This window comes from Thunnus thynnus, chromosome 6 (assembly GCF_963924715.1).
Source record: "Thunnus thynnus chromosome 6, fThuThy2.1, whole genome shotgun sequence".
Lineage (NCBI taxonomy): Eukaryota > Metazoa > Chordata > Actinopteri > Scombriformes > Scombridae > Thunnus > Thunnus thynnus.
Window position 1 is genome coordinate 20,504,275 of NC_089522.1, and position 27,054 is coordinate 20,531,328.

Here is a 27,054-nt window from a genome sequence, read left to right on the forward strand (position 1 = left end):
TATGTGTGTGTGTGTGTGTGTGTGTGTGTATAAATATATAATGAACAAATGCATTATATGTGTTGCTATGTAGAGCTTTTTTCTTCTAATTCTTGTAATTCAGCATTTTTTTTATTTTTCCAAATTTTGGGCATATTTATTATTCCAGTGGTTTTTGGAGAGGGGTATTGGCAGTGACTGACTAAAGCATCGGCCTACAGTAAGGTAATGACAACTAGAATAACCTACAACAGACTGGACTATAACCATTTTCTCTGTCTGATTTGTTAAAACCGCTATAGGTTGGAAGACGCATCGGGAGAACATATCAGCAACTAGATTAAAATACTTGGCGAAGGTTGATTTAAGGAATTTAAGCCCTGACCCCTTTTTTTTCGTCAGGAACGAGCGCCGTTACGTCGGAAGAGCAGCACGAGCCGGTATCGCAGCGACTTTATTTGACAGAAACCCCAATATTAAATCCGCTCGATATAGATAATAATAACGCGAGAGTTTGCAAGTTGCCTCAAGACTGTAGTTGCAACTGTCAAAGGTGGAGTGGATACGCGCATGACCCAACACACATTACTGTAATACTGTACACGGCCGCCGAGATAATATCCAAAACCGAAATAATCCCGAGGTAAGGAACCGAGGAGTGTACCAAAACCGACCGAGGTTTGGCGTTTCTGCTGATTTTCCTTCGCTTCGTTTTCTTTTACTCTAACCAACTGTCTCGCAGTCGTCGAAATTAATGCACTAAACATATTTTTGTGCCTCCCTTTAGCTCCAGCCAGCGCAAGGATTTTTTTTTTACTCCTCCTTCGTAATAAAGTCGCCATTTTGCTTCACTGCCTATATAAACCATCCCGTATTCTAATATTTTTCCTCAAGGAGTCGGGGACCTACCTATCTTTCGTGGCTATTTCTAATATTTCTGGAGTGTTTAACGAGAAGACAGAGGTTGGAGAAGTGCCTCGTGGTATACATATTAATGCAGGAAAGGAGGGGGGGGGCAAGGCAATTGGAAACTGGGAATAAGGTGAAAGTATCCAGGATTTCTTTTCATGTACAGGCGAGATTGTAATTTCTCTTCTCCTGCCCGTGCTTTTTTTTTCTTCTTCCACCTCGTCGTCGTCTGCAGAGCTGGGGGACAGGACGACGGTGACGACTGTCCGCTTCCTTTCAGGCCCCCCAACCCCGGTCTGACCGGTCCTTGACGCACAGCAGGTGTGATTGCCATGTAACATAACATTGGTGGAAAAACGCCCACTTAAGGTGCCTGTCTCCTGACCCCCCCTCCTCCCTCACGTGGGTGACCCGGGGCCACCCGGCCCCTAGTGCTGGGTGACTGCCCGACAGTTCAGGTAGGTGTGGCCGAGCAGGAGGAAGAAAGTCTCTTTTTTATTATTTTTTTTATTCTCATGTTAACCACATAAATAGGCAACTCTGTAACCTCGTTGTCGTTGACACACACACACACACATACACACACACAGCATGGCAGTGTGCCACGTGCGGAGCTAAAATACTTATTTCCAGGTTGGTTTGTCAGCAGATTGTGTGAGGAGATGTGAGTGGGAGTCATCAGGTTTTGTTGTGTCTAGCTAAATGTATGATAATGTAGGGTTGTCATTTACTTGTAGAAACACCAGCTAAATAAAATTGAGGGGTGTTTAACAAATGGCAAAGCAAAAATAACAAATGTTATATCCTACAAGAATGTTATAACATACAGTAGGAAATAAAAATGCATTGCATACAAAAAGTATAGAAATCACTACTGACTCTCACCATTAAATATAACAATCATGCTTTTTTCATTTAAAGGATACTTCAGTCATTTTATTATTTTTCACCAGTCAAGTTTTAATTGCTAGTCTGTAGTTCTCAACCCTTCTCTTCACACGTTCACACATCATACAGGAACAGGAAGGCGTCCACTGTTTGTGTGTGCACTATTTCTGCAAACTGCACCGTGCAGCGAGCTCACCATGCCTCTAAAGTCAGATTATTAACAACAAACTCTGAGCATATTATCACTGTTGACAAATGAGCCATCATCGTTCAATGTACAGTGCATGGCATGGCGTGTAAACGGAAACTGAGTGGCCCCCACTGGGTGACCCTTTGTGTGCTGTTGTAATTCATTAGGAGAGTGACATGAATGTGTGCTAAGAGAAAGCATGTTGGATCGTAATCAGTCCCACTTAGCATAATTAGCGATTGTCAGCCTTCATCTATTAGACTGTCCCATGCTGACGGCGAATGAGGGTTCAGCACCCAGAACTCATAGCTGACATATGACTTGCTATGGATGCTGTGGCCATGAAAGCTAGAACACATGGTTGGACAATTCTGTGTAATATATAAACTAGTCAACAAATGAGGATTAGCTTACTGAAAGCAAAAAAACTTGCTGACCATGTGACCTGATCAAGAGATGCATCACTGGTTTTAAATAAAAAGAAAGGCTAGGCAGCTCAGGAAAGGAGCTTTGTACCCCCCTGCCACCTCTCTCCCCTCTCTTTGGCTCACCTTTTGTCTAATGGGCAGAGCATGGAGTTAGTGTGTAAGTCAGAATATTGATTTTGAAACGAAACATGGAAGGTCACACCCTCATTACCTCTGCAGATGATGTGTGTGCCTCCAACTCAGATAACCTTCAGTCCGACAGCACCGATGGCCGACATGAAGAAGCTGCTTTGTTGAACAAGGAGACAACATCATCACAGACTATTGATGCAGTGGACATTGCTAATAATGTTTTGACAAGCAATGGAACAGGATTAATGAGCGGTAGTAGAAAGCATCCAAATATTGCCTCCAGCTATCTATATCTCTTGTGTGTTTGTGCCCCCTCAACTACCATTGCAGGCATGGAGAGCCCAAGTGGCCCCAGGCTTGGGAAGCTGTCCTCATCAGGGCTGCCAAGGGGCCGGACCTCCAAGCATGGACATCCCCACGAGCCTGTTAGAACCACGGCAGGCCCTGAAAACAACAACAAACATAGTGAGTGAAAAGCCGCCGCACTTTGTTAAATAAAAACAACGTGCGACTTTGGATCTGTGCTGTGTTTCTTCACAGATTGTTTAAAATGTGGGAGCTGGGGGAGCTTTTGTTTGTGTGACCCAGGTTTGCTCCTGGACTTATTCCAGGATAAATTCCATTTGGTGATGGAGTGTAAGAATAGCTCTTGTTTGCTTACATGACATATTAGCACATATGCAGTTTATTGTATTGTTGCACATTTGTCTCTTTGGCTTTCCATTGGCTGGACTTTTGTAATTCTAGGCTAGCTGTTCAGGATTTCGCTGTTGTTTCCAAAGGTTTTGAGCAACATACCATACATATAACTGTGTCTGCTGCTTTTTTTTGAATAGGTTATATTTTATTAAGAATCAATGGTTCCCCAGCCTCAATGTAATTCTACCCCTCGCGCCACAGAAGGGCCTGGAAACTACAACATTTTTCCTCAGACTGCCTTACAGTGAGAAAACCAAACAAACAAGTATTGCCAAGCACTGACATGAGTGAAACCCCAAGCCATCTGGATGGAGATGGAAGATTTTGGAAAGAGAGAGCCGGACTGGGGAATTATGTTTCAATCCAATAACCAGCAGATCATCATGACTTTGTTAATAGAGTCAGGCAGACATGGAAAACTGGGGCTGTTTTAATATGACCCAGTTGTTTTGGTTGCTACAAAATACCCTCTCAAACCCAGACACACACAGCACCAAAACTAGACTAAGGTGCTTCAATTTGTTTTCTTTTCGTGTTAATATTCAGCCCTCTAGGCTGGATTTGCATGCCAGCGAGGGTGCGTGCATGTGTGTGTTTGCTTGCTTGCTGTGGACAGTAATGCAAAACTTATCCTGCAAGATAGAAGTAGAGTGCAGGAAAGAATAGAGCAGATTTTTTTTTTCTCACAGTGGTGAATCCATTTACTGAAGTGTTTTCATTTTTATGTCAATTTCTGATTATCTGCCTAACCTTACGATGGTCAGCGCTCACAGGCTTGCAGTATGGTCTCCAGCTCCTCGTTGTCTACAGGCTGCCGGTTGATGTGTTGTTTCTTTTCTCTTGAAGAATTTATTGTAGCAGAACACAGTGTATTTGAGTGACAGGTTTTTCTCTGCAGCCTCTCAGAGTCTTATGTTTTATAGATTTTTTACACTTTATTACTCCATAAACAAGATGTTTTTATAAATCAATCAGTGCAAAGTTGGTGGTTGGCTCTGCCTTGATCGTTTTGAGACTGAAGGCTAGAATTGAGTGAAACACACTTGGCTGAGGTTCAGTAATGAGTAACGCTGATGATTGTGGGTGTTGGTGTTTGTGTGTGTGTGTGTTGAGGTAATGCTATCACAGGTGATGGCTTGGACCTGGTTTTTACGGGACTTTTTCCGGTAACTTAAGCCTCTATTGTTTTTGCTTGTCTGTTTCATTTTCTTTTTCCATAGAAGCTCTGGTTTGACTCTCATTAATGCCGAGCTTCTCGGAAATACAGCTACAATAATTATATCAGTGTTTTTGATACTGTAAGACTGTTTTTTTAATGTCTGTGTTAAGGACAGCTTCCAGCACAATTTGATTGCCCAAGATATGAATCTACATTCCACTATGTTGTAGTTGAAGAATTGTCTTGTTTGGCTGGAAAGTTGCTCTTATCTGGAACATTACCAGGGGTTTCCCTAGCCTTTAGAGAGGCTTAGTTGGTAACATTGCCAGTGAGTTTTATGTGATTCTCTAAGAACACCCAGCAACCTTAAGGGGAAACACAAGGCTACTGGAACACACACAGAATCTAGTGTAACTGTATAACAGTATGAATTCATTTAGACACAACGCAGAGCATAAGAGATGCATGAGGAATTTTACATTTTCATTTCAACAAGGTCCTTGATTACTGTGACATTTGTATTCCCTGTCCACCACACCATATCTGGTGTGTGTTATGACCCACAGAAGTGCATTTGAGGGTAAAGCAGGAATATTTTAGGAAAGGGTCATGTGATTGTGATTAGGCTTCCTCCAGGAAAATTCCAACTCTGTGTATATCCAAATACTTAGCCTTTTTATACAAGAAACCATCTTCTTCAATTTGGCCTCCTTTTACTTATTACTCATCAGTGACTGGCTTGAGCTTTCTATATCTAATGATGAGGAGAAATGCTACAGTGCTAATCATAATGAGTCTGGCGCTAGTTTGTCTATCCCAAGGGGGCCGTGAGCCTCGGTTTGGGGAAACAAAGGCATCAATATCTAAGGCTCCCTGTAGAGGATTTTCAGTGCTCAGTCTATGCCCATTGTACACAATGTGCTCTTCAGATAACCAGATACCACATAATCTGCCCTCTTCCTGCTGGTTGCTTTTCATTTTTCACTCCATGCCTGTGAAAAGTTTGGAAATGGCTTTTTGTATTATCACTTTGCATGATGTAACTCTGAAAAAAATGCTTTCTGGCTAGACTGTTTTTATACCAGTGGTTTTCTTGAAATTCCTCTGTGTTTTCATACATGGAAACAAAGACTGCAAATTAGATGCGTGTGCTTTCCTAGAGTGTAAGTAGTGTGGTTGAGCTGTCACCTTGCCACACCAGACACCTCACAGAAAAGGATGTGGTCTTGAGGGTGACTTGCTCTCTCTTTGTATCTCTTTCTTCCTCACTCTCAGATATTTTTCATATTAACATCTTATTGGCCGTGGTTTTGTCTTTTTTTTTTCTCCACCAATGCTCTGAGCTACTGACAGTAAAAGTATTTGGACAGAGCTAATACTGATCTGCCAAATTCTTTAGGCAAGCCTTCAGATTAGACCCGTTTCTGCAAAGATTAATGCAAGCATAATGAGTAGAGTCTAGGTGTGTGTGTGTGTGTGTGTGTGTGCGTGCGTGCGTGCGTGCGTGCGTGCGTGCGTGCGTGTGTGTGTGAACATCCTCCTTCTTTGACGGAGAGTGGTGCAGTACCCTACCTGATCCCGGGACACATTGTCCACTGGGCACGCTGTATGTAGTGGAGGTGGGTGCTCCTGTCTTAGGAGGTGCTGTCTCTATCAGTACGGGGAGGGGTAGAGAGTAAGTGGGTTGGATTATTATATCTGCATAGGTTTGAATGCCTCCGGTTATGTGTGAATGTTAAATGTTCTAGTTTGTGCTTGAGTGTTTGGTTTTGTTTGTGTTTACATGTCTCTGTATGTATGTGTGCATGTGTGTGTGTGTACACATGCATGTGTGTTCTCAAATGACAGTCAACTACACAGACTGCACGACATCATTTCATTTCAGGCCCATAGTCGCCATCTGCTGACCCTGCATATTTGCCTCAGCACCAATCTCTCAGTCGTCCTCTATCTTTTTCTTTCTCTCACTTTCTCTCACTTGTTTGTGGTCCCATTCTTCACACATAACTGTCACTCCTTTTCATTTCATCCTCCTTCAAACTCTTCATCTCTTCCTTGTCACACCTACTTATTATTATTACCATTATTATACAACATCACCATTTCTGCTAGCTTCCATTCCATCCCCACAACCCTGTTTACCCGCTACCCCCACTACTCGTCCTCACTCTTTTCACGTCTCATATTTCTTATATTTTCTAGTTCTCGACCTGTTGATGCATTGAGTCTCTCAAATTGGTGAATTACCAAAAGATAAAATCGATAAAGAGCTATAGATCGGAGAATGTTTGTTTTGGAATGAAATTGAATTATGGTGCTTTTCTCAGCCTGATGCTGCATCTCGTTTTGAGGACAGTCCTTTGTCATATTTGTCACACCTTTATTTGGCAGGCTTGAGGATGGCAGATGAGAAGGAGTACAGGGAAATGGAAGAAGGTAGAGATTGAGTTGGTGAGTCACTGTCCATAAGGAGGGCACTGCAAACAGTCTGGAGCAGGCATTGTCTGTCTGGCTCGCATATACTGTATGCACTGTTGCATAAACACGTACCTTTTTTCATGGGTGCTGTACATGGACTGTGTGTATACCACAACATGCCTCAGTGATCTGTGTATATTTCTCTAATTTTCGATCCAGTCAGTCTTAGATTTGAAAATGTTTTATTTGCTTCACTGTCAGTCCACCTGTCATCTCCCACCTGTCATCTTAGATTTTAAAATGTTTTATTTGCTTCACTGTCAGTTCACCTGTCGTCTCCCAGGAATTTGCTGGCCACATATGTGGCCAGTCATCCGAAGCTGTTGTGATTGGATGTCACTAAACACACTATTGGCCATGGGCCAAATGGGCATCAGGCAATAGATTAGGTTTCCAATAATATGAAGCATGCAGCTGATGTGGAAAGCTGTAAAATCAATGCAGGTCTGAAGAGGCTGCCGAGGTACTGTGAGTCACCAGATAATGTAGCAGAAATCTCGAACCTAAGCTCCTTCCTTTGATTTGACTGTTTTAAGTGTGGTTTAGTGGGGCTAGTAAACTGATAGTCTACCGCAGGTCAGTGTGGTGAGTCTTGGCCTCTACATAAAGTGATTCCCTATACAGTAGTTCAGACCACTGGAAGCAGTAAAAATAGTTTTTGCTTAGGACACTAACTTTTCTTTGACTGGGCACTAATTACCAGTGATTTAGTAAGGAGATTTCAAAGCCAAGTCTTTTTTTATTTTAGTCATAGAGTAGTACAATACATTATGTCCTCAACAAATATGCATTATGTCCTTAACAAATATATCTCTTAGAGCCACTACTTATAATTCACCACTTTGGGGTCCCCATTGGTAGTATCAAAGAATGAACTGTCACAGTGCATGCAGGTACGTTGTGGCTTTAAAATACGTATGAAACTGATAGCATCATCATACCTAGGAAATCTGCACCATAAAAAGTAACAGATGACGTTGGCACTTCTCAGTTTCATCTTTACAGTCAGATCTCAACAGGTTATGACATTCATTTATTGCCCTTGGTTTTTGTCCATGACCCACTGTAACACTTAAAGACTGATAAAGATTTCCAGCAAAGAAATATTTCATTTTATTAATTATTAGAGGGTGGGAAAAGGCAAAGAAAATAATTTGTATTCTGCAAATATTTCTCAGAAGTTATAAGTACATCTGTAACATAACAAAGTAGTTGAAAAATGTTTTTGTGTGCATCAACAAGTATACAGGATATATGTCAGAGGATCGCATAGATACAGAGTCACACAGAAAGAGAGAGAGAGGGAGGGCAGAAAGAGAGAGAGATAGATAGAGAGAGAGGAAAAAACAAAGAGAGTGAGAGCCAGAGAGTCTGGTTTTCCTTCAGTTAGTCAGTGTCTGGGTAGCAAGACTGTTCTGGTGCTGCTCCACCTCTCCTCCTCTTACTCACTGTCTGGAATCAGGCCTGACTGGGAGGGAATTATGGGGACGTCTTCAAAGAGAGGTGCGTATATGATGGGAAGGTTTATACTGTGTGTGTGTGTGCATGTGTGTGTGTGTATGTGTGTGTGCGTGCACATGTGTGTGGGGGTGTGCATGTGTGTGTGTGTGTGTTTGTGTGTGTGTGTGTGTAAGAGAAGGGAGGAAATGAGAGCACAGGATGAAAAATAACATGTAGGAAAGTAGGAAGTAGTAGGAGGTGTGTTTGTGCATATGTGTGTGAGTGTGAAAGTGGCAAAGTGCTGACATGCCGATAAACAAGTGAGTGTGTAAGAGATGGCACCATAAGTAAAAAACACAGAGGAAAAAATGTTGGCCAGTATAGTTTACACATACAGGAGATGGTTACACTCTGCCAGTGTGTTTACTCTGCACTGTGTCAAGGTGTATCAATTTCTCCATCTATTGTCTGTTGAGATTGAGGAAGTAGTGATCCGATGACTCCTTTCCATGGAGTTGTGTCAGCGGTGAGTGGTGTTTGTATTTGTGTGTGTTGTCTTTCTAAACTACAGTATGTCTAAAGCCTACTGTGCAGACACAGACAAAGGCTTCTGTGTGAGTGTTTGTCGAGGAAAACAAATGACTGTTCTGTGCGCGTGTGTGTTTGTTGGTAATGTGTGCACCCTTGCACTCAGGGGGAGCAGTTGCAGGCGTAGCTAGGAGAACTCAGAGGTTATTTGAGATCATTAGGCAGCTGCCAGCACTCCTGGGTCCTGACTCTTCTCTTCTTCTTCTTCTTCTCTTCTCTTCTCTTTGCCTCTTTTCTTTTCGCTACTTCTCCCTTCTCTCCTCTGTCAGGGTTAACCAGTGCGGAGCAACAGTTGCAGACAGCTGGGAGCGAGTCATACCCTGACATTAGCTGAACAGCTGTTTTATCCCCTTGGCCTGTGCCTGAGAACCGAGGTTTAGATTCGACACAATGGGCCTGCTTTGTTTCATATGAAGACAATGGTTGTGAGTGTGCTAGCCATATTCAAGCGAGCAAAGCAAAGTAAAAGATATTGAATACATTTTAATGTGTTTGCATATTTCACCCCGGGAAAGACAAGTCTGTTGTTGTATATATTTCATTTTATAGTATGTTTTCACTTGCACCTGCACTGCCTTGGCTTGTGTGTGTACATGCCTATTTGCATCTTAGCCTGCTTTATGTGGGCCTAATTGTTCTGCTTGCTGGAAAGAGGCCTCTGATAGTGATAACTAAGACAAGTGGATCTTATTCCCATAGCAACAAGAACATATCTTTCCCAAGAGCAGAATTCATTAATTATGCCTTTCTTTTACAAGACCTTTATTTTCTAAGACAGGAATTAGAATGCATGCTCAATTTCCTCCTCAGCACAAGAGCTGCACCGCCGACTGCATCACCTCTACAGCTGCTACCCAGACAGCTAATAGAGAAATGCTCTGCCGCCTGGAGAATATTAATACACTCATATCCATGCACACACATCACACACACACACACACTGGTAATGGTTTTGTGTGCCTGTTTGTGTGTATCATTGTGCGCTCGTATGTGTGCGTGTGTGTTTACACCTTGTGTCATGAACTGTTCCCAAACACAGGCAGCAACATCGTGCTACTTCTCATTCAATTTTATTCAGCCTAGCCTTTTTTTTTTTTCCTTATTATTTTGAGTCTGAAGTAAAAGATTACATATAATCTGTCAGCCTGTGTTTGTGTCTGTGCTCGTGAGTGAGAAACAAAAAGAAGACAAATGAGGGGAAAAAGGGAAAGTTGATACTGTGTAATAAAACACAGAGGGAAATGAGAGGGGGAGGTCATGGTAGGTTAGGCCTGGAGTGTTTTTTATACACATTAACATCATTGACGGAGAGAGATGTTTTTGGGTCTGAGCCTATCCTTTTGCCAACATGAGCTGTTTTTGTATGAGCATTGATGGCAGGAAGTCAATTCATTTATTTGATGAAAAATCCTCCAACCATTTTTATAATCCCGGTAGGCACACAGAGTGCTCTGATCCAGTTTGGGACCCGTCACAAATGGGGCTGCACAAGGCATGTGTGCATCCTGTCACTGCTTGTCAATGAGTTTGCAGGAGAAGAAAGCAGTTGGCAGACACAATGTCATGTTCCACAGCATGGGGAAGTGAGACGGATTTAAAAGAGAGTCTATGCAAGACCAGTGCTGCATTCCACTTCACAACAAAGGACTATCATGATCTCTACTTCAAGTAGTTTCCCTTTGACATTTTCTAGATCTGATAGAACCGAATAGGTTCTAGTAGCATCTCTGTCTGTCTGCCTCTTGCTTTGTTTCTGCTGCCGCTATCCGGTCTTGCCAGATCAATGCAGGGGGAGTTGAGAGTACATGTAAAGATAGATCATTTTGAAGAGCAGAGTATAGCTCAGCTCCTACCTGCAGCACTGTCATTCAGTATTCTGCTTGGTCAGAGAAAGAAGTCATCCGCCTCTGCAATTCTCTCCTATCTGTCTCAGCATCCCTCTGCTCTCCTCTCCTCCTTTTGTCACCCCCGTACCCCCATACCCCCCCCCCTCCCCTCTTACACATGCATACACTCATCCTCAGCTCTCTCCATCTTCCCTCCCTCAGTAGCACACCGTATAGAGGAAATGGAGTGCAAGGCTGATAGTGCAGAGGTCTAATTGTAGCCCAGAAAAGAGAAGTAATGAGCCAGTGCACTGCCTGTCCACTGAAGTTCCCATGGAGAAAGATCGGGAAGGGTGTGGGGAGGTAAAAGGAAGGAAAGTGAGAAAGCTAGACATGGGGTGTGAAAAGAGGGAAGCAGCAGCATGAGAGATGGAGGGAGGGAGAAATAGAGAGCAGAGAGAGCTGAGGCAGTCGGTCTGCTGTGTGCTGTGTCAGAGGTTCACCCAGGCACTAGCGATTTATAGCTGATCTATTTGGCTCAAGAGAAGGCCCTTACCCACACTGCCCTCTCTCTCCCTCTCACTCCTACACACATGCACATAGAGTACATACACAGACTCATACATGCACTCTTTCTTCCTCTGTTTCTCTGACAATCACACCTGACATCCCAACACTGTTTACTATTCAAACCCACCACCACAGCTTTACTTATTTGTTTTTGTCATATGTGTTTTTATCCATATTTAGTTTTAATCTGTGAACACATTCGGGGATTTTGAAGGTTTAAAAAGGTATTTTACTCAAGTTGGGTATTTGTGTAGCTCTGTGAAACATAACGGAAGTGTATCTAGAAGTGTGAAGATACATATAGATAAGATACATATAGAACATAGCAGGTCTGAATGCAACTAGTGTTTGAGATTCTAATGATACCCATTGTAATTAAAATTTATACTCCATGAATAATGAGGCACTGGCGGTGTTCTGCGCTAAATGGTTTTCTCTCTCATTTTGCCAGGTCCTGTGTGTGATGAGCCAGCAGAGGGGAAGAGGAAAGGTCGTCCTAAAGCAGAGGTGCAGGAACTGAGAAGCATCCCTGTGAGTATCTCTCTTTGAACTGAGTGGGTGTTTGAAGTGGGCTTCATTCCTCCTGCACAGAGTAGGCAGCTTCCCATGAATATGCACAATATACAGTATAGCGATCATCCTTGCATGTATTCAATTCTCTCTTCCTCACCCCTGAGCAGGCCCATATGATAGTACAATGGAAGGAAGAGTTTAAGCGCCGCTCCAGGGTTAAGTGTCCGTGTTCAGGCTGCTGGTTAGAGTTTCCCAGCATCTATGGCGTCAAGTACCACTATCAACGCTGCCAGGGGGTGAGTCACTAACCTCTGCTCTTTCCTGCTATGCGGCTAATTCTACCTTATGCTTCAGAGTAGACTTTAACAGTGGATCACAGTGAAGTATAAGAGAAACACATTACTTTTAGAGTATTTATAATGCTCACGTTCCAAATATGTAGTGGTTATTGATCATACATGATCAATTAGTTGTGCTATTTCAAGAACATATGATTAGTCGACTGAAAGCTTCCAGTAACAGCTACGGTACCCACTGTTATCTATTTTGTGTAGGGAGGGAGCTCTCTCTCTCTAAATCCCCTCTCCTCACGTCTGTGTTTGTATCAGGCCACTGTAACCGAGAAGCTGAGTCATGGCTGTCCCTACTGTGAGGCAGCATTTGCCACAAAGGTGCGTCTGCAGAAGCACAAGCTCTGGAACCACCCAGACAGAGTTAGTATGGAGCCCAAGGACGAGCAAGCTAAGCTTCAAAAGACCCCTGTCAAGTCCAACACCAAGAAAAGGTGACTGGAATTTAGAGCTCAAATTTCCACCCACACTGACCCACATAATGGTGTTAGTAATGTCATAATGCTGACTGCCCAAAACTGTCCTTGCTGGGTCCGTGAATTCAGGCCCATGGAGAACAGTCCCCCCTCTCCGGTGTTCTTCAAAGTGAAAAAGACCCACGAGGTGTCGACGCCCTCTCAGAACGGAGAGCTGGCCCACCAAAAGAGTGAGAGGAAACAGCACAACCACAGCCAGCCTTCACAGCAGATTCACCAATCCCTGCCAGTCCAGCCTCAGTCCCAGCAGTCGCAGTCACAAAGCACGTCGTCTGACGCAGGGGGCAGTGAAAGCGAGGGGGGCAGCCTTCCACCTTCTTTCCCTGACGAAGACCCGGAGCGAATGAGACACAGTAAGATTACAGCATTTCTTTTGGAACGGACCGCATATTCTCATTATGTGCACCGTACTTGTGTTCGTGTTTGACCCTTCTCTGCTCTGTGTTTTTCTCTTGAGCCAGGACGGAAGCAGAAAACGCCCAAGAAATTCACTGGAGAGCAGCCTTCTATCTCTGGAACATTTGGATTGAAAGGTAGAATCCAAAATTTCCCTCACCACATATTTTTGTTGACAGTAAACAATGTTTTATTATGAAAACGTAGCCAGAAGAAGCAAACAACATTGCACAGGATATTAATAAGTGAATAAATGAAGTTGTGAAGAAGAGACTGCTATTATGTGCTGACTGATTCATCACTGATTACTGAACATTGGAAACAACTGTTGGACGATAGGGATTGCGGGTTGGAGGCTTGTTCAGATCAACCTTACCACTCATGTGATTGGCTATAATGAGTGATTGTAAACGATCCCTACTGCTACCGATCGTTGGTACTGGCCTTTTAACCTTTCCAACTGTAGAGGTGTTTCATATCCTGCTTAATGAATGAGTGACTCACACACCAAGAACATATACACAGCCTTCTCTCTCTCTCTCTCTCTTTCTGTCTCATTCACATGCTGAAAATGTTCAATGACTCATATACTGTAGCATACTCAGAGCTGTACTACCATCACTTATCAAATAATTCATCACAGTTTACTGCTCTCTCGTGCTGTCTTTCAATCCATTCCAGTATAACTCAAAACAACCTCCTTTTGTCATTTTCTACCCTTTTCTCTTTAGAGACTTTTTCTTTTTTATATCCAGTATCAACTTTCCCTTTTTTAGTATTTCTCTTGTTCAGCATTGTCCTCCATCTGTCCCTCTTTGCTTGTATCTCTCATTTTACCTTTAATGGGAGTATTAATCACTACCATGACTGTGTGTCTATGTGTGTGTGTGTGTGTGTGTGTTGCAGGTATGACTAAGGTGGAGGAGAAGCTGAAGGCAGGCCGTGCCAAGAGATCGGAGGGGAGTGGGTTCACTGAGGAGCCTCAGAGAAGACCTTCTTCAAGTCAGACCTCCAAGAAAGACCCAGCCACGACCAGCTCTGGTAAACACCTAAATCAACTTTTTAAATGAAGTAATTTGCCCATATAAATGTATCATTTGACCTTACTTTATTGAATGTAAAGCCTCTTTCACACATAGTTCCTGCTAAATAACTGGATAACCTTTCAGGCACCGCTAGTGATTTTCTGTCTTGCACCTTTTCACACATGCCATGGCAATGGAATAGATGGGGCAAGGGACAGTCCAGCAGATGGTGGTCATGCAACACTGATGCCAACTGAGGGGGGGGTTAAGGCAGGGTTGTATGTGTATGTGGCGGAAGCTGCTCTTATTATCCTCGGGAACATGGCAGGCAAGGAGCTGTTTTTGTCCAGTACCAGTGTTCTTGTAATATATTTAGTATTCAACAAGTTAGCAAGACAAATCACCCTCAAAATCGTTGGCAAGGCAACCACAAACAAGTGGTGGATTCAAATATGTCATCAGCAGAGTCTTTTGATTGGTTCACTCGCTCCACGTGAAAGCGTCTTTCGTCAGACAAACATAACCCTTTACGTGCTTTTCTCTGCAATGTTACTGCTTTAATTCACAATACAGCCATACCGGAATTTTCCTTGAAATGTTACTTGGTCTTGAGGTGGGAAATTGGCAATACAGATTTCCTTGAATATCGATCCCTGCTCCCATTCACATGCATATGAGTCCATGCAGGAAATGTTGCATGTGCACTGCATGTGTGAAAGGGGCTTAAATATTTTTTTCTACAAAAAACAACTTAGCAAGTCCATCACTGTTGAATGAATAAACTTTCATTATCTGACCATTTCAATATTGGTTCTATGGAAACAGTTTGGTCAAGTTTTATGCCCAGCCCCAAGTTCAAAGCTTTTTAAAATATCAATTCAAAGTGACTACCTGCTGGATGCAGAGACTGAGTTTATGACTCTGACAACTTGTGCCAAACTTCTTAGCTGATGCTGACCTGATCAGCCAGTTTTTATGTCAAAAATTTAAAAACAAACCAAGTTTATGACAAAAAAATGATTAATCAAAGTATTAAGGAGATGAATAATAGCAGGTATAATACGATGTGAATATGATATGAATACAAAATAAAGCTTATTATTATCAAGAACTTCTGGTCTCGCTTGCTGTTCAGGAAGCAACCGGTCAGGGATCATTTTACATCAGTGACTCTTCTCTACACATTGTTACTTGCCAACACAAGCATAAAATTCAACTGTTAGACAAGAAACCAAGGAAACTAAGTACACAAAAGGAAATGTTATATCCGCAAGGACATCATACCACTGATATGTGATTGGCTGACAGAGTAATATCCTCATGTTTTTAAGGTGCTGTTCCTGACACCCAATGGCAGCGAGCAATCTCAGAGCGAGGTGAAGTGGTGTGTCCCACCTGCTCCATCGTCACCAGGAAAACAATCCATGGCCTAAAGAAACACATGGAGATTTGCCAGAAGGTCAGTGGGCGATACAGCCGTCCATCACACTGGGAGAGGAGTGGGTGGGCTGTCATAACTTCTCCTAGAGCTTGCTGTGAAACCAATAAAATTGTTTTCCTATCAGACTAGTTAATACCGGATTTTTTTTCCATTTACTGCATTCGCTTCTAGATGTATGTCCTTAATATTAAACCATTATGTAATACCTGCTGAATGCTGTGGGTAGGCAGTTCATTTGGAAAGCAATCTTAAATCTGTTACTCTGTTACATGTGACACCATGCAATACAAATAATGTGTTAATATAACTGCCTAGAATCCATATATTATATCAACAAAAAACAGTTTACATATTGACAGGACTTTTCTGAATCATAATTGTTAGACAACGTTTCTCCTGTCTGGGTATGAAATAAAACTCTCTCAACCCAGAGCTGTAATTTTCACACTGGATTATAACTTTGACTGCAACATAATAAGACACCCCCCTAAGGACCCCATTGCGCCGGGTATGGGGAGCCTTTACAGTAAAGATATTGATCAGAAGGTTGTACAAATAATATCAGGCTATATCTCAGTAAAGTCCGTCTCCCATTTCCTCATGTAGTCTCCTTTATTCCCTTTTTTCTGATATGAAAGCCAATATCCGTTGAAATGGATCAAGGATCCTCCCCCGTGATCCATTTCAGCTCGGACACATACGCCGTTTGTTTGCATTGCACTCAAACGTTGTAATAAATGAGGTAGGAAGTGAAGCACAGGAAAAAAGGTAATCCAATGAAATTATATCGAGTTTTTTCTGGGGACAATCCAGCTTGAATGGCGCAGTGGCCTCCAGGCCCTCAGAGAGACGTGTTCCTACAGTCATTTTAATGGCTCCTCGGCCCAGTGGCCTGTGTGACTCTATTAAAGTGACAGTCTGCCGTTAAGCAATGACAAAATCATCACATTACCACTGGGTCACTCACCATCAAAACCCCTGTGTCACTAAGTCAATACTGTGGCGAGGCAAGAACGCTACAAAAAAAGGAACACAGTGTGTTAAATTGGTTTTTTCTGGTTCCTAAAGTTTGCCCTTTGTTTTGATCAGTTATCTACTAATAACACACACTATTAGGTTACAGATGAAATGTTGCTATATTGATAGATCCAATAAAGAGTAAAGCAAGCAAAAGTGGGCTCCTTGATAATTTCCCCCTTCAACCCCCTGCAGCTCCAGGATGCCCTGAAGTGCCAGCAGTGCCACAAACAGTTCAGGTCCAAGGCTGGCCTCAACTACCACACCATGGCTGAACACAGCACCAAGGTACACCTGCAGAGGTGCACACGCACACATATCACCTTGTAATGCCTCACCTTCAGTGGTGAAATTCAAAAGTTTCAAACAGTTGTCGGTGCCCTGTGAAGGTTTTGGGATTCAAAGAGCTCATGTTTCACTACTGTCACACTGACCCACTGAACAGGGTAGTTAGGCGCTAGACACCACACCAAAGCATCACACCCATTCAGAAAGAGGTCACACTTACACATGACTCTATGTATGGAAATCCACCATATACTACCGCCAGTGTCAGCTTTCACCAAACCCAGTGAAAGCTGACACTAGCAGAGTGTCTAGCATCTACATGTAGATGACCATATAAGGATGAGCTATACTACAGTACATTTAATCTGTTGCGTATTCATTGTTAGCTGTGATGCCCTTCTCTAAAAAGTTGATCTTGGGGTTTGCAAACAATCATACATTTGAACTGGTGATTGGTATTCTTGTCCTTGAAGTGCTCATATTTCTTGCAGCTGTTTTAAGTCTGACAGTAGAGAGCCTCATTAGGATATTATCATGACTCTCTGCATTAGAGCAATGGTCCTGCTATGATGTTTGCTGAATAATTCAACATTGCCTGATTCAAAATGTATCATGAAAGATTAATGAGTGTACATGTAGAAAAGCTTGTGGCATGCCGCACGTGTGTTTGTGTTTTTGTGTGAGAACATTTGCCAATAGTATATGATGTAGACTATGTGCACACGCATGTGAATGTGTGTTGGAGGTTTTGGGTGTGTGATGTTTGGCAGTTTAAAAGTAATGATAGATGGCTGTGCCAGCTGTCGGTTACTTAAACTGTTTGATACCGCCATTTGTCTTCAGTCTGGACCTGTTGTACCCTGACCTTATTGGCGGCATTCCAGTTCAGCAGAGCAAGAGACAGCACTTGTTGGTGTGTTAAAACTAAGATCCTCAAAGGTTTCATCAGGTAGTTCTCCTCAGCAAACTACCAAACTTTCCTGCAACATTTTCAAGATAATTAAAACTTTTGTGACGGACTGAAAGCCATCATCATGTTAATTCTACGATCGTGTGTTGGCTTCTGTGATTGTGCATAAGACTACAGTAGCTGCTGATTAAAGCAAGGTTTTATCACAAGCACATTTGACTAATGTCATATTCTCTATTTCTTTTTTACCCAAGAAAACTTTAAACAACAGAAAATACTAAATCCAAGACCGGAGGACAGGAGGAAATCTGTGCTTTCTGCTACTATATCTGTGTATCTAGTTAATAGCAGCAATCACATTATTTATTGTTGTTTATGTTATTGTGTATATCGTTAATGTGTTTCTGGGCATATTTTTAAGTATGTAGAAAACTGAAAGGCCAAGGCGTCCTGACTTTTATGCAAATATTTCTGTATACGGCATATATTTTTTATATACAGAAGCTGTTTGGGTCTTTGACTGGACTGTATAGTTAAGTATAATAGCTTTTTCTGTGTAAAGAGGCTTTCACTGTACTAGGTGTTGTGTTTGTGGCCATGGAACACAGAGAGTGCTGACAGGCTTGGTTGTCTAAGGACATTTACAGAGGTGTTGTGTCTGTAAATATGACCCTTTGGGATACACTGAGGTATTGAATTTTCCAGTGTTCCTACTCTATATATCAATCCACAGTACCTTTATATCCTGTAGGTATAGAAGTGTGTTCATGTATTGGATACTGCAAAAAAGATTTCACTGATTCATTTACTCCTTTATACATTTTTGTCATTTTGTTTTATCTGTTAAAGTCCCTGGTTCTTTCACTATTTGTGTTGAATCTTTTATTGATTTTTCCATAATTTCTACGTGGAGCCAATTGTTCTTGTCTCTACAAGTAGTGTTTTACAGTTTGATTTGATCTTTATATGATTTGATATGGTGTTTGCACTAACCCTTGGTCCAGTGTGTTGTCAGTGCGGTCACATGGCACAGCCTCAGTGCAGTGTGGGAAAACACAGCGGGCTGACAGAAGGACAGGGATCACCCACTGAGTTTGACCTTGATGTCGCTGTTGCCACTGTGATACTGCCGTCTATTCTCTCGCTCTCTTTCTCTCATGCCTGCTCTTTTGTTCTTTCTCTGTCTCATAGAGGCATTAAGAATACATGCAGATGTAGTTTCATGGTTTCTTCCCCTGCCAGCGTAAATCAAAGGCTGAGCTGGTGTCTGTTCTCTCGCCTGCAGGCTTGAGCGTGATTTACTTGACTAGTGAAGTACTCTGGCGGTATCTCATCTCCTCCTTACCTTGACAGAAAGCTAGGGTTGAGTCTCAGTCATCTCAGTTCTCTCTCTGTGTGTTAACACATGAGAAAACACATGAAGTTCGCCCCACTGGGATTCCTCAGTAAGTCCATACTCTCTCCAGTCCCCTGCACTTCTCTTCTTTCTTCTCCCTGGCAGCCCTGCCATCTGTTGTTCTGGTCTTTGCTGGGGTTTGGCACCAGCCAACACTTGAGTGAAAACATGAGTTTGACAGTTGTCATAAACATGCCTTGAGTAACAACCTCACCATGAAACCATTTAATGATCCTGGCACAGTGTGAACACCAGAGATGGAAAACACATTTTCATCACCATTTTTTTTAAGTCAGAGGGGGGGGACGGGGGGACGGGGAGGTGTTGTGGTGGGACACACTAATGCGACATTGTGTTTGTTCCCCTCAGCCCTCGGGGAGTGAAGGCCAGACGGGGGACGAGCATGAGGAGAGAGAGAGGCTGCGCAGAGTGCTTAAACAGATGGGACGAATCAAGTGTCCTAGTGAGGTATGCACTCCCTCTTTCTTCCTATGTCCCTTTCTTTCATTTCTCTCATTCTTTACTATCCTTGCTTTCCCGTGTCCTTCATTTCCATTTGTCCAACTTTTTTTATCTTTTGTGTCACATTTTCCTCTCTCCTCATCTGCCAGTTTCGATTTTGCTTCTCCCTTTTCCTCAGGCCCTGTTTTTGTGTCTGCCTCCTTTTACCTCTCTCCCTCCTTTTTCCTTTATGCCTTGTTCTTGACAAGTTGCCCAAAACCACATCAACACCCTGCTTCCCATTACTCACACTGGAGTGCAAAAGACAGAGAGAGGAAGAGAAAGAGCTGCAAAAAATAGACTCTCTACAGTGACATGTCTTCATGCTGAAAAATGAGCAGTTTCTTCCTGTTTGCCTGTCTTTTTAACACTAACCACAAAAATATTGACCAAACGCAGCAATATTGTTCCATTTTGCTCCACTTACCCAGTTCCCTTCTTAATGTGTGTTTTCATTCTGTCTCATTTCTGCCACTGGCCTCATCCAATCACACAAACATTATGGGTTACATGTGTATACAGGGCTGTTCAGCCCATTTCTCCAGTCTGATGGGCTACCAGTACCACCAGAAGCGTTGTGGAAGAGAGTTCTCTGATGATGAGAAGCCTGTGTTTCTCTGCCAGCACTGTGGGAAAACCTACCGCTCCAAGGCTGGCAGAGACTACCATGTACGCACTGAACACTCCCCGAGCATCACCACCACCATGACAGCCACCACCACCACCAACAACAACAACAAGGACAATATCACTGACACCAACAACAACACTGGCAAAGAGAGGGTAAGAAAAGATAAGATACATTACAGTACAGAAGACAAGTCTTTTTTTTCCATATACTGTTTACAAGGATTTTTCACTAGATTTTAAGAAGCTAAATTTTATTTACATGTTCCACTCAAAGTTTCCTACTGCTCCTCCAGGTGGTCTCCGAGGAGTCTCCATCAGGTGGCAAAAGGGAGCAAAGCCAGCCTGAGAAGAAGGACTGGCAAGAGAAAGCACCATCCAGCCAGCCTATGGAGAAGGAAAGAGAAGCCAGGGAGAAGGACAGGGAAAAAGAAAAGGACAGGGAGCGAGTCAAAGAAAAAGCAGTACAGAACGAGGTGGAGGTGGACTTTGAACGGACCCCCAGCGGTAGAGTGAGGCGCCGGTCAGCTCAGGTGGCAGTGTTCCACCTGCAGGAGATAGCGGAGGATGAGCTGGCCAAAGACTGGGGAACCAAACGCCGCATCAAGGATGACTTGGTGCCTGACAGCAAGAGGGTGAGGATGGAGAGTAGATCCATTATGCACACATGATCCACATGTAGACATAAGTAGCAGACATAAATGTGTAATCGTCTCACACACCTGCACAGGTACAGATGTTCAGCAGCATTGTAAACAAAGATATAAGAACCAACACACATACAGAAGCACACACAGGATTACACACTGACACACATCAAAGCCAATCTTTACATGAAAAGGCTCCATGCACACTCCAGGTGTAAGTGGTGAAAAGTGACGTCAAGAGATAAATATGTCCCCCTGTCTATCTGCTCCTTCTACACAAGATTCTACCAAGATTACTGCTAATAAATGCTCTCTTTGTGTTCAGTTAAACTACACTCGTCCTGGCCTCCCCAACTTCAGCCCAGAGTTACTAGAAACCTGGAAGAACCAGGTCAAGGAGAAGGGCTTCATCTGCTGCACCAATGAAGTGAGAGCACTGACATGTTTTTTTCAATTCTCATATTTAAATAAAAGAAAAAAATAAATTCAGGGATTTTTCTTACCATTGAGCACTATGTTTATTTTTAAAAATTGTTTGCTATTGTTTTCACAGGATGTGTATTGGGTGAGTTTGTTCACTTCTTTTTTGTTTTTTTCTCAGAACTGTGAAGCTGTCTATTCTAGTGTGTCTGGACTAAAAGCTCACCTTGCCAACTGCAGCCAGGTACAAACACCCACCTGCAGCAAAGACACCACTGACACCAATACAGACACTACTACTCTGCAACCTGCATGTATCCCTGCAAGAGAAGACAATGCAATATAATGCAGCATAGCAATAAACATGAACAGTAAAAAAAGAAAAAGATGATTTTAAAAAAAACAATTAAAAATAAAAGTAGAAGAAGAAGTTGAACCTGATTTGAAAACAAAGTAATAGAAAAAATAAAAATGTGTGTGTGTGTGTGTGTTGCAGGGTGGTGGAGAACTGGGGAAGTACACCTGTCTGATCTGTCAGAAGGAGTTTAGCTCAGAGAGCGGTGTCAAGTACCACATCAGCAAGACACACTCACAGGTGGGTCAGACTCAGTGTTAACTTCACAGGTAGCTTTAAAACAAGCCCATTCCGTTGGTCATTTAGTATCACTGTAGTTACACTGTCACAGGCAGTTTTTCCATATCTGTTAATACAGAGTCAACCCCGCCAGGTTGCAGAAGATGGTACATTTATCTTGTGATAACATGGTGTTAACTTGTTGGGAAACAAGATGCTTATGTTGTGCAACAAAGTCATTAACTTGTGGAAACAGGTCATGTTGGCACATATATAGAGATGTTCAACATATAGATCTTGTTCCAACACAATAACAACATTTTCCCACAGTATAATAGCTTATTCCCATAATGTGAACATCTTAAACCTGCAGTGCGGAACTTTTACATATAAATGAACATCTGTTAAATTCAAGCCCTTGCCAGACGAGTTCACACATTGCTGATTAAGCCTATCACAGCAAGATAAATCTCTCTGTATTTCATAGCATACAGTTTTTAAATCTCATGTCTGGAGGGACATTCCCACTCTGGTTGTTTAAATGCGCACCCAGAGACTTCTCCCGGCCGAGCCGGCTAACTTCTGGTTAGCCCTCTGCTAACTTGAATGGGGATAAAATAATTTAATCATGCGGCTCTTCTAGACTTTTCAAATGTTATCGGACCAAATGGATCAAATTCTGGTAGTGAAACGAGTCATTTGGGGGGGTTGTGTGACACTCAAAACAATTTACCCACCGTTTTACAGCCACAACAGTAGTGATGGAGTAGGTTACGATGGAGCTTATGACGTAAGCACGTGTCAACAGTGTTTTTGTAATTACTCTCCCTGCCAGAAGGGGGAGACAAAAGTCCCGAACTCCAACTTCAAATAATTACCTTTTTTTGGGACTTCAGGGGCACCATAGTACTCTTTACAGACATTGTGGTTTACAATTGGAAGGTTATACAGATGTATACATGTTCCTGTTTCTTCTTCACAGCTTGAGCTCGTCACTAACCGTGTGTTTTATTGCCTCAGAACTGGTTCCGTGCAGCAGCCAGTCAAGTGGTCTCCAGTAGCAAGACTAAAGTGCCAGAGGACAATGGGATTAAAGCTGAGGTGAGGAACGGTGCCACCACTGGCAAGAAAAGGGGCCGCAAGCCCAAAGACCGCCCCCCTGTGGTTGCCCCTCTCCAAACAAAAACTGAAGCACCTACCACTCCTCAAAACTCAACCCCTGCTGTGACCCCTTTCTCTGGCCCAACACAGTCTCCCACCCAGATCCCCGACCCTACGGACAGTGCTCATTCAGGCCAAAACAGACAGCCCAAGGCCGCCAGAAGAAACAAACCCAAGAGGCTGTCATTGTCAGAGTAGCTCTGCTTTTGTCGACCCAGGAGCCAGAGTGGACGCTTACTGTAAATGTTATGCCAGGAAGCTAACAGACCTTTCTAACTCCACAAGGACTTGGCACTGAGAAGAAAGATGAATCAACCATTAGGAAGTAAAACATTTAGTACAGACTTCAGATCTTGGTTTTGAAACCCCACAGTTAATGTGTCTACTGTTATACACAGTACTCATGTACCAGTAGTGTTTTATTTCTCCATTCCACTTTTGTCTCCTTTTTAAAGCCCACCTTTCAGTTTCTGTACTCACAGCAGGGGTGTCAGTAGTAATCAAATCCTGAATTCTACGTGAATAGCATTTTCTAAACAGAAATAGTATTCCTAACAAATGGAGTGTACTTCTCTCTACAAGATTCATGTTGTGTTTGAGAGGTTTTAAAAAGGATATTCTATTAGCATGGTGAAGTCATTTAATTATAGATAGTGTTTTCACATTTTTTTCACAGATATACTGTACTGTGTACATAAACAATATCTATATCTATATATCTATATACTCAAAGCAATGATGCCATCTGTCATTACAAAGCCTAACACGTCCAATTGGATCATGAGCAATCAGAATTTTTGCAGTGTGTGCTGTAGTGCAATGTTGTTTTGAACTTGACTTTTTTTTTTTCCTGATTTGACTTTTATTGTTTTTTACTTTTTATGTTTTAAGTAAGCAAATGTCATATAAGCTAAAATGTCGGTCAGTTGTTAATCATATTCCAGTCTGTTTTTCCTACAGCTATGTGGCTATCATTTCAGTGACATTTATCTTTAGTTTACCTGCATCACATAATGATGGAAGGTATCTGCTTTGAGAACCATCATTAAGTGTCAAAAGACTATTTCCACAGTTCTTTTACACTGAAGTTAATAAGCAGAATACCCAAAAAGTGATTAACGTTTGAATATACGTTAATCACAATAATACTTAATATGGCATTGTTTAATGAATTTTAAACAAAAAAAAAACTTGAAGTATTCTGACTAAAATAGGACTGGCAAAGCTAAATGTTTGACAGAAGGATGAATTATGTGTGAAGCTTGTTGCACCATTGCAGCACAATCAAATGAGGTAACATCATTTTAAAAAGAGGCCATATTTTGGCTACTGCTTTAGCTTGAATCAAAGAGCTGAGAAGAGAATGCTATCTTTTATAGAGAGGCTGAGGAAAATAATCTTTTATTAAACAGAAAAATTGCAAATGAAGATTCACTTATAGTAATGTATATGAATTAATTCCTGGACGCTCAAAGTTATTGCCTTGCACTTTAACCCTTAACCCTTCTCGCTCCCCTCTTGTATTTTTGCACTCCGGGATTATTCAACCTAACCTAGTGGCTGTCAGGCACAGGAGCGGGAATATTTTACTCTCATGAAAAATTAAACTAGAGAAAGACTAAATTTGTCTTTACATGGGTAATGAGCAGCATGGTTAACTCTTTCTTGTTAGTATATGTAATCCAACATGACCATATAATTTTGACTCACCACACAAAGCCATAACTGGTCTTGTTGAATTTTAAGGCTGCTTTACCACTTACTCTAATGTTAGTTTAGCTTCATATTTAAAAGAAAAAAACAAATATTATCAAATTACTTCCATTTCAAATCTAAAATGTGTGCAATCAGAGAATATTTTTCACTTTAACATGTTTAAAGTAGATACTTGAATCCACAGTTATTGATTATTTGAGCAAATGAAAAGTTCATAATTGTCCATAAAAATAATGACTTGCTTGCTTAAAAAAAAGACAGATCATAAATCTATTTTATATTCTCTTGTGTGTATTACCTAGATAGCAATCTGATAGCTTTGGATAAAGTTGTAATGTGAGGATATTCTGGTAAGATAATAAGGGTGCTTTACTTGCCACTCTACCTTAAGGACCTGTTACAACTCAGTAAGTCCACTAATCCATCCTACCTTTTTCTCCTAACTGGCAAGTCCTCTGAATTTTTGCACCAACAAACGTCAATGTCATCATTTAAATCAAGCACTGATGTCAACGGATCATTTTCAAGAAACATTTCATTTGAAATTTATCTGTGTGTCCCAGGTGGTGTCATCCCTACGCCGTGACCTTTTTATATAGTAAAGCAAAGATTTGAGCTGAATTTCTCCATTTTTAATCAACTGATGGAGTGTATTCAGGTGGGGATGGTTATGCATGTGTCTGTCTCTGTTAGTGGGATGGACCTCTTACCTTCTATCCAGGTTCAGCTGGTGGAGAGGAAAAGTTAGACAAGCACTGATTGGTCCTCGGACCTTTTCAATATGAGTTGTCCAGACCTTTGTGTGTGTGTGTGTGTGTGTGTGTATGTGTATGCGTGTGTGTGTGCGTGCGCGTGTGTGTTAAACATTTAGCACCTTTGTAAGACTGGATGTCAGAATTGGTAACACTTTTTGTTGAGTGTTATGCTGTGGCACAGAATCAGTTCATCAGCTGCTTGTTACTCGTTTCATTAATAACGTCACATTGACTGTGTTTACCTGACAAGCTTTGGTGTTGCAATATGATAGTTTAGCACTGCTTTTAACAGTGGGTATTTTATATTTTATCACACCCTTTACTATCTGTCTTCCTATGATGTGGAAAACACATATCTATCCCGCAGTGTGAGCTAACTGCAACATGTTTAGAGAGTACAGCAATACACCATATTTAGCTGGTTTTGTTGGCTTGCTGATATTTTGATATTGATGTGTCTTCTCAAAATTGTATGGCTTTTTTCACTCCCCTACTTTTATTTGTTTGCTTTGAAAATGCTTTTTACATATTATGAAATCTAAAAAAAAAAAAAAAAAGGTTGAAAAAATTTGTAGACCACAAAGAACATTGTAGGCCTATGTGTCGGCATACACTGTTATTTTATCCATTTTGATGATGCACATAAATTGAGCTTTTTCAGTACACGATGACAAACACATTGAGAGAGTCCTTTATTATCATCTATTCAATATGGGACAACAAGGCATATGTATATGTGTTTGTTTCTGTATTTAGTGCACTTACTATACCATGAAATAGGCTTGAAATAGGAGTGTTGTTGGAGCTTTCTAGTTACCTGGACTGTGTGTGGTGTGACTTTTGTACCTGGAGAAACAGCAGGCTCAAGTGTCTTCCCTTTATCAGCAATATTGTTTCCAAAACCAAGGTTAATCCTTAGAAATCCCATTAGACCACCTCAGAATTTTACCCTTTTATTTGGACAACAGTGGTTCATTTTGTATGCTACCTACTTGAAAAGCAGGAAATGGCATCCACTTCTGTTGTCGGGGCCATTGTGGTGAAACTGTTGAGAGTTTTAAGAGATGATGTTGTAGCTCATAACTGGTTATGATATATAGGTAACAGGTGAAATGAGACTAATGATGTATTAAAGATTTCCATATTTGAAATTAAGCTGTATAGTACCTAACATAGGAGGCGTCACACCTCCTTTGAGTCTGAGCTGTTACAATTTTTCTCCCAAACTTGTTGTATTACCTGTGCATTAGTATCCCTCAACTAATTAATAAAAGTTTGTTGACTAAATTTGTGTCAACTATGTTTGTTATCCAGCGCACACATGCCACAGTGGATAAAATGTAACAGACCTTTCTCACAGTGGACATTTTGACTTGTCAAACAAAGGTGTAACTCATAAGATCAATAATGGCAGTATTCCTATGTGACATTTCCTCCTTCTTGTCGTATACATGCTGACTCACTGACAGGCAGCCATCAATAATTAGTTACACCTGTCTTTTTCCTGCTATGACATGTCAAAATGTCTGCTGTGAAAGGGGTTTATTGCTAAAAA

General features: G+C 41.7%; 1 protein-coding gene across 9 annotated transcripts; it reads left to right on the forward strand.

The window, feature by feature from the left end:
- Positions 1–392: 392 nt before the first annotated feature.
- On the forward strand, positions 393–26,786 carry znf512b (zinc finger protein 512B). Of its 9 annotated transcripts, none has more exons than XM_067592467.1 (18): positions 393–622; positions 1,124–1,346; positions 2,857–2,991; positions 11,738–11,817; positions 11,967–12,095; positions 12,408–12,583; positions 12,695–12,978; positions 13,087–13,158; positions 13,928–14,062; positions 15,378–15,505; positions 16,700–16,792; positions 19,468–19,566; positions 20,122–20,382; positions 20,523–20,861; positions 21,199–21,300; positions 21,475–21,537; positions 21,790–21,888; positions 22,888–26,786. In XM_067592467.1, exons 3-18 carry the CDS (start codon positions 2,859–2,861, stop codon positions 23,224–23,226), a joined length of 2,532 nt encoding a protein of 843 aa, XP_067448568.1. In that variant the 5' UTR covers positions 393–622; positions 1,124–1,346; positions 2,857–2,858; the 3' UTR covers positions 23,227–26,786. The 9 variants fall into 9 exon arrangements, with proteins under 9 accessions (XP_067448568.1, XP_067448570.1, XP_067448569.1 ...); XM_067592469.1 differs by having other exon boundaries at positions 20,224–20,382; XM_067592468.1 differs by having other exon boundaries at positions 1,169–1,346.
- The last annotated feature ends 268 nt before the right edge of the window (positions 26,787–27,054 follow it).

Bases quoted from the DNA above. Each gene is read 5' to 3' on its own strand.
- znf512b (XM_067592467.1), top strand. From the start codon at position 2,859: ATGGAGAGCCCAAGTGGCCCCAGGCTTGGGAAGCTGTCCTCATCAGGG. The intron at 16,793-19,467 runs GTACACCTGCAG...TGTTCCCCTCAG, and splicing joins TGGCTGAACACAGCACCAAG to CCCTCGGGGAGTGAAGGCCA. The intron at 20,862-21,198 runs GTGAGGATGGAG...CTTTGTGTTCAG, and splicing joins TGGTGCCTGACAGCAAGAGG to TTAAACTACACTCGTCCTGG.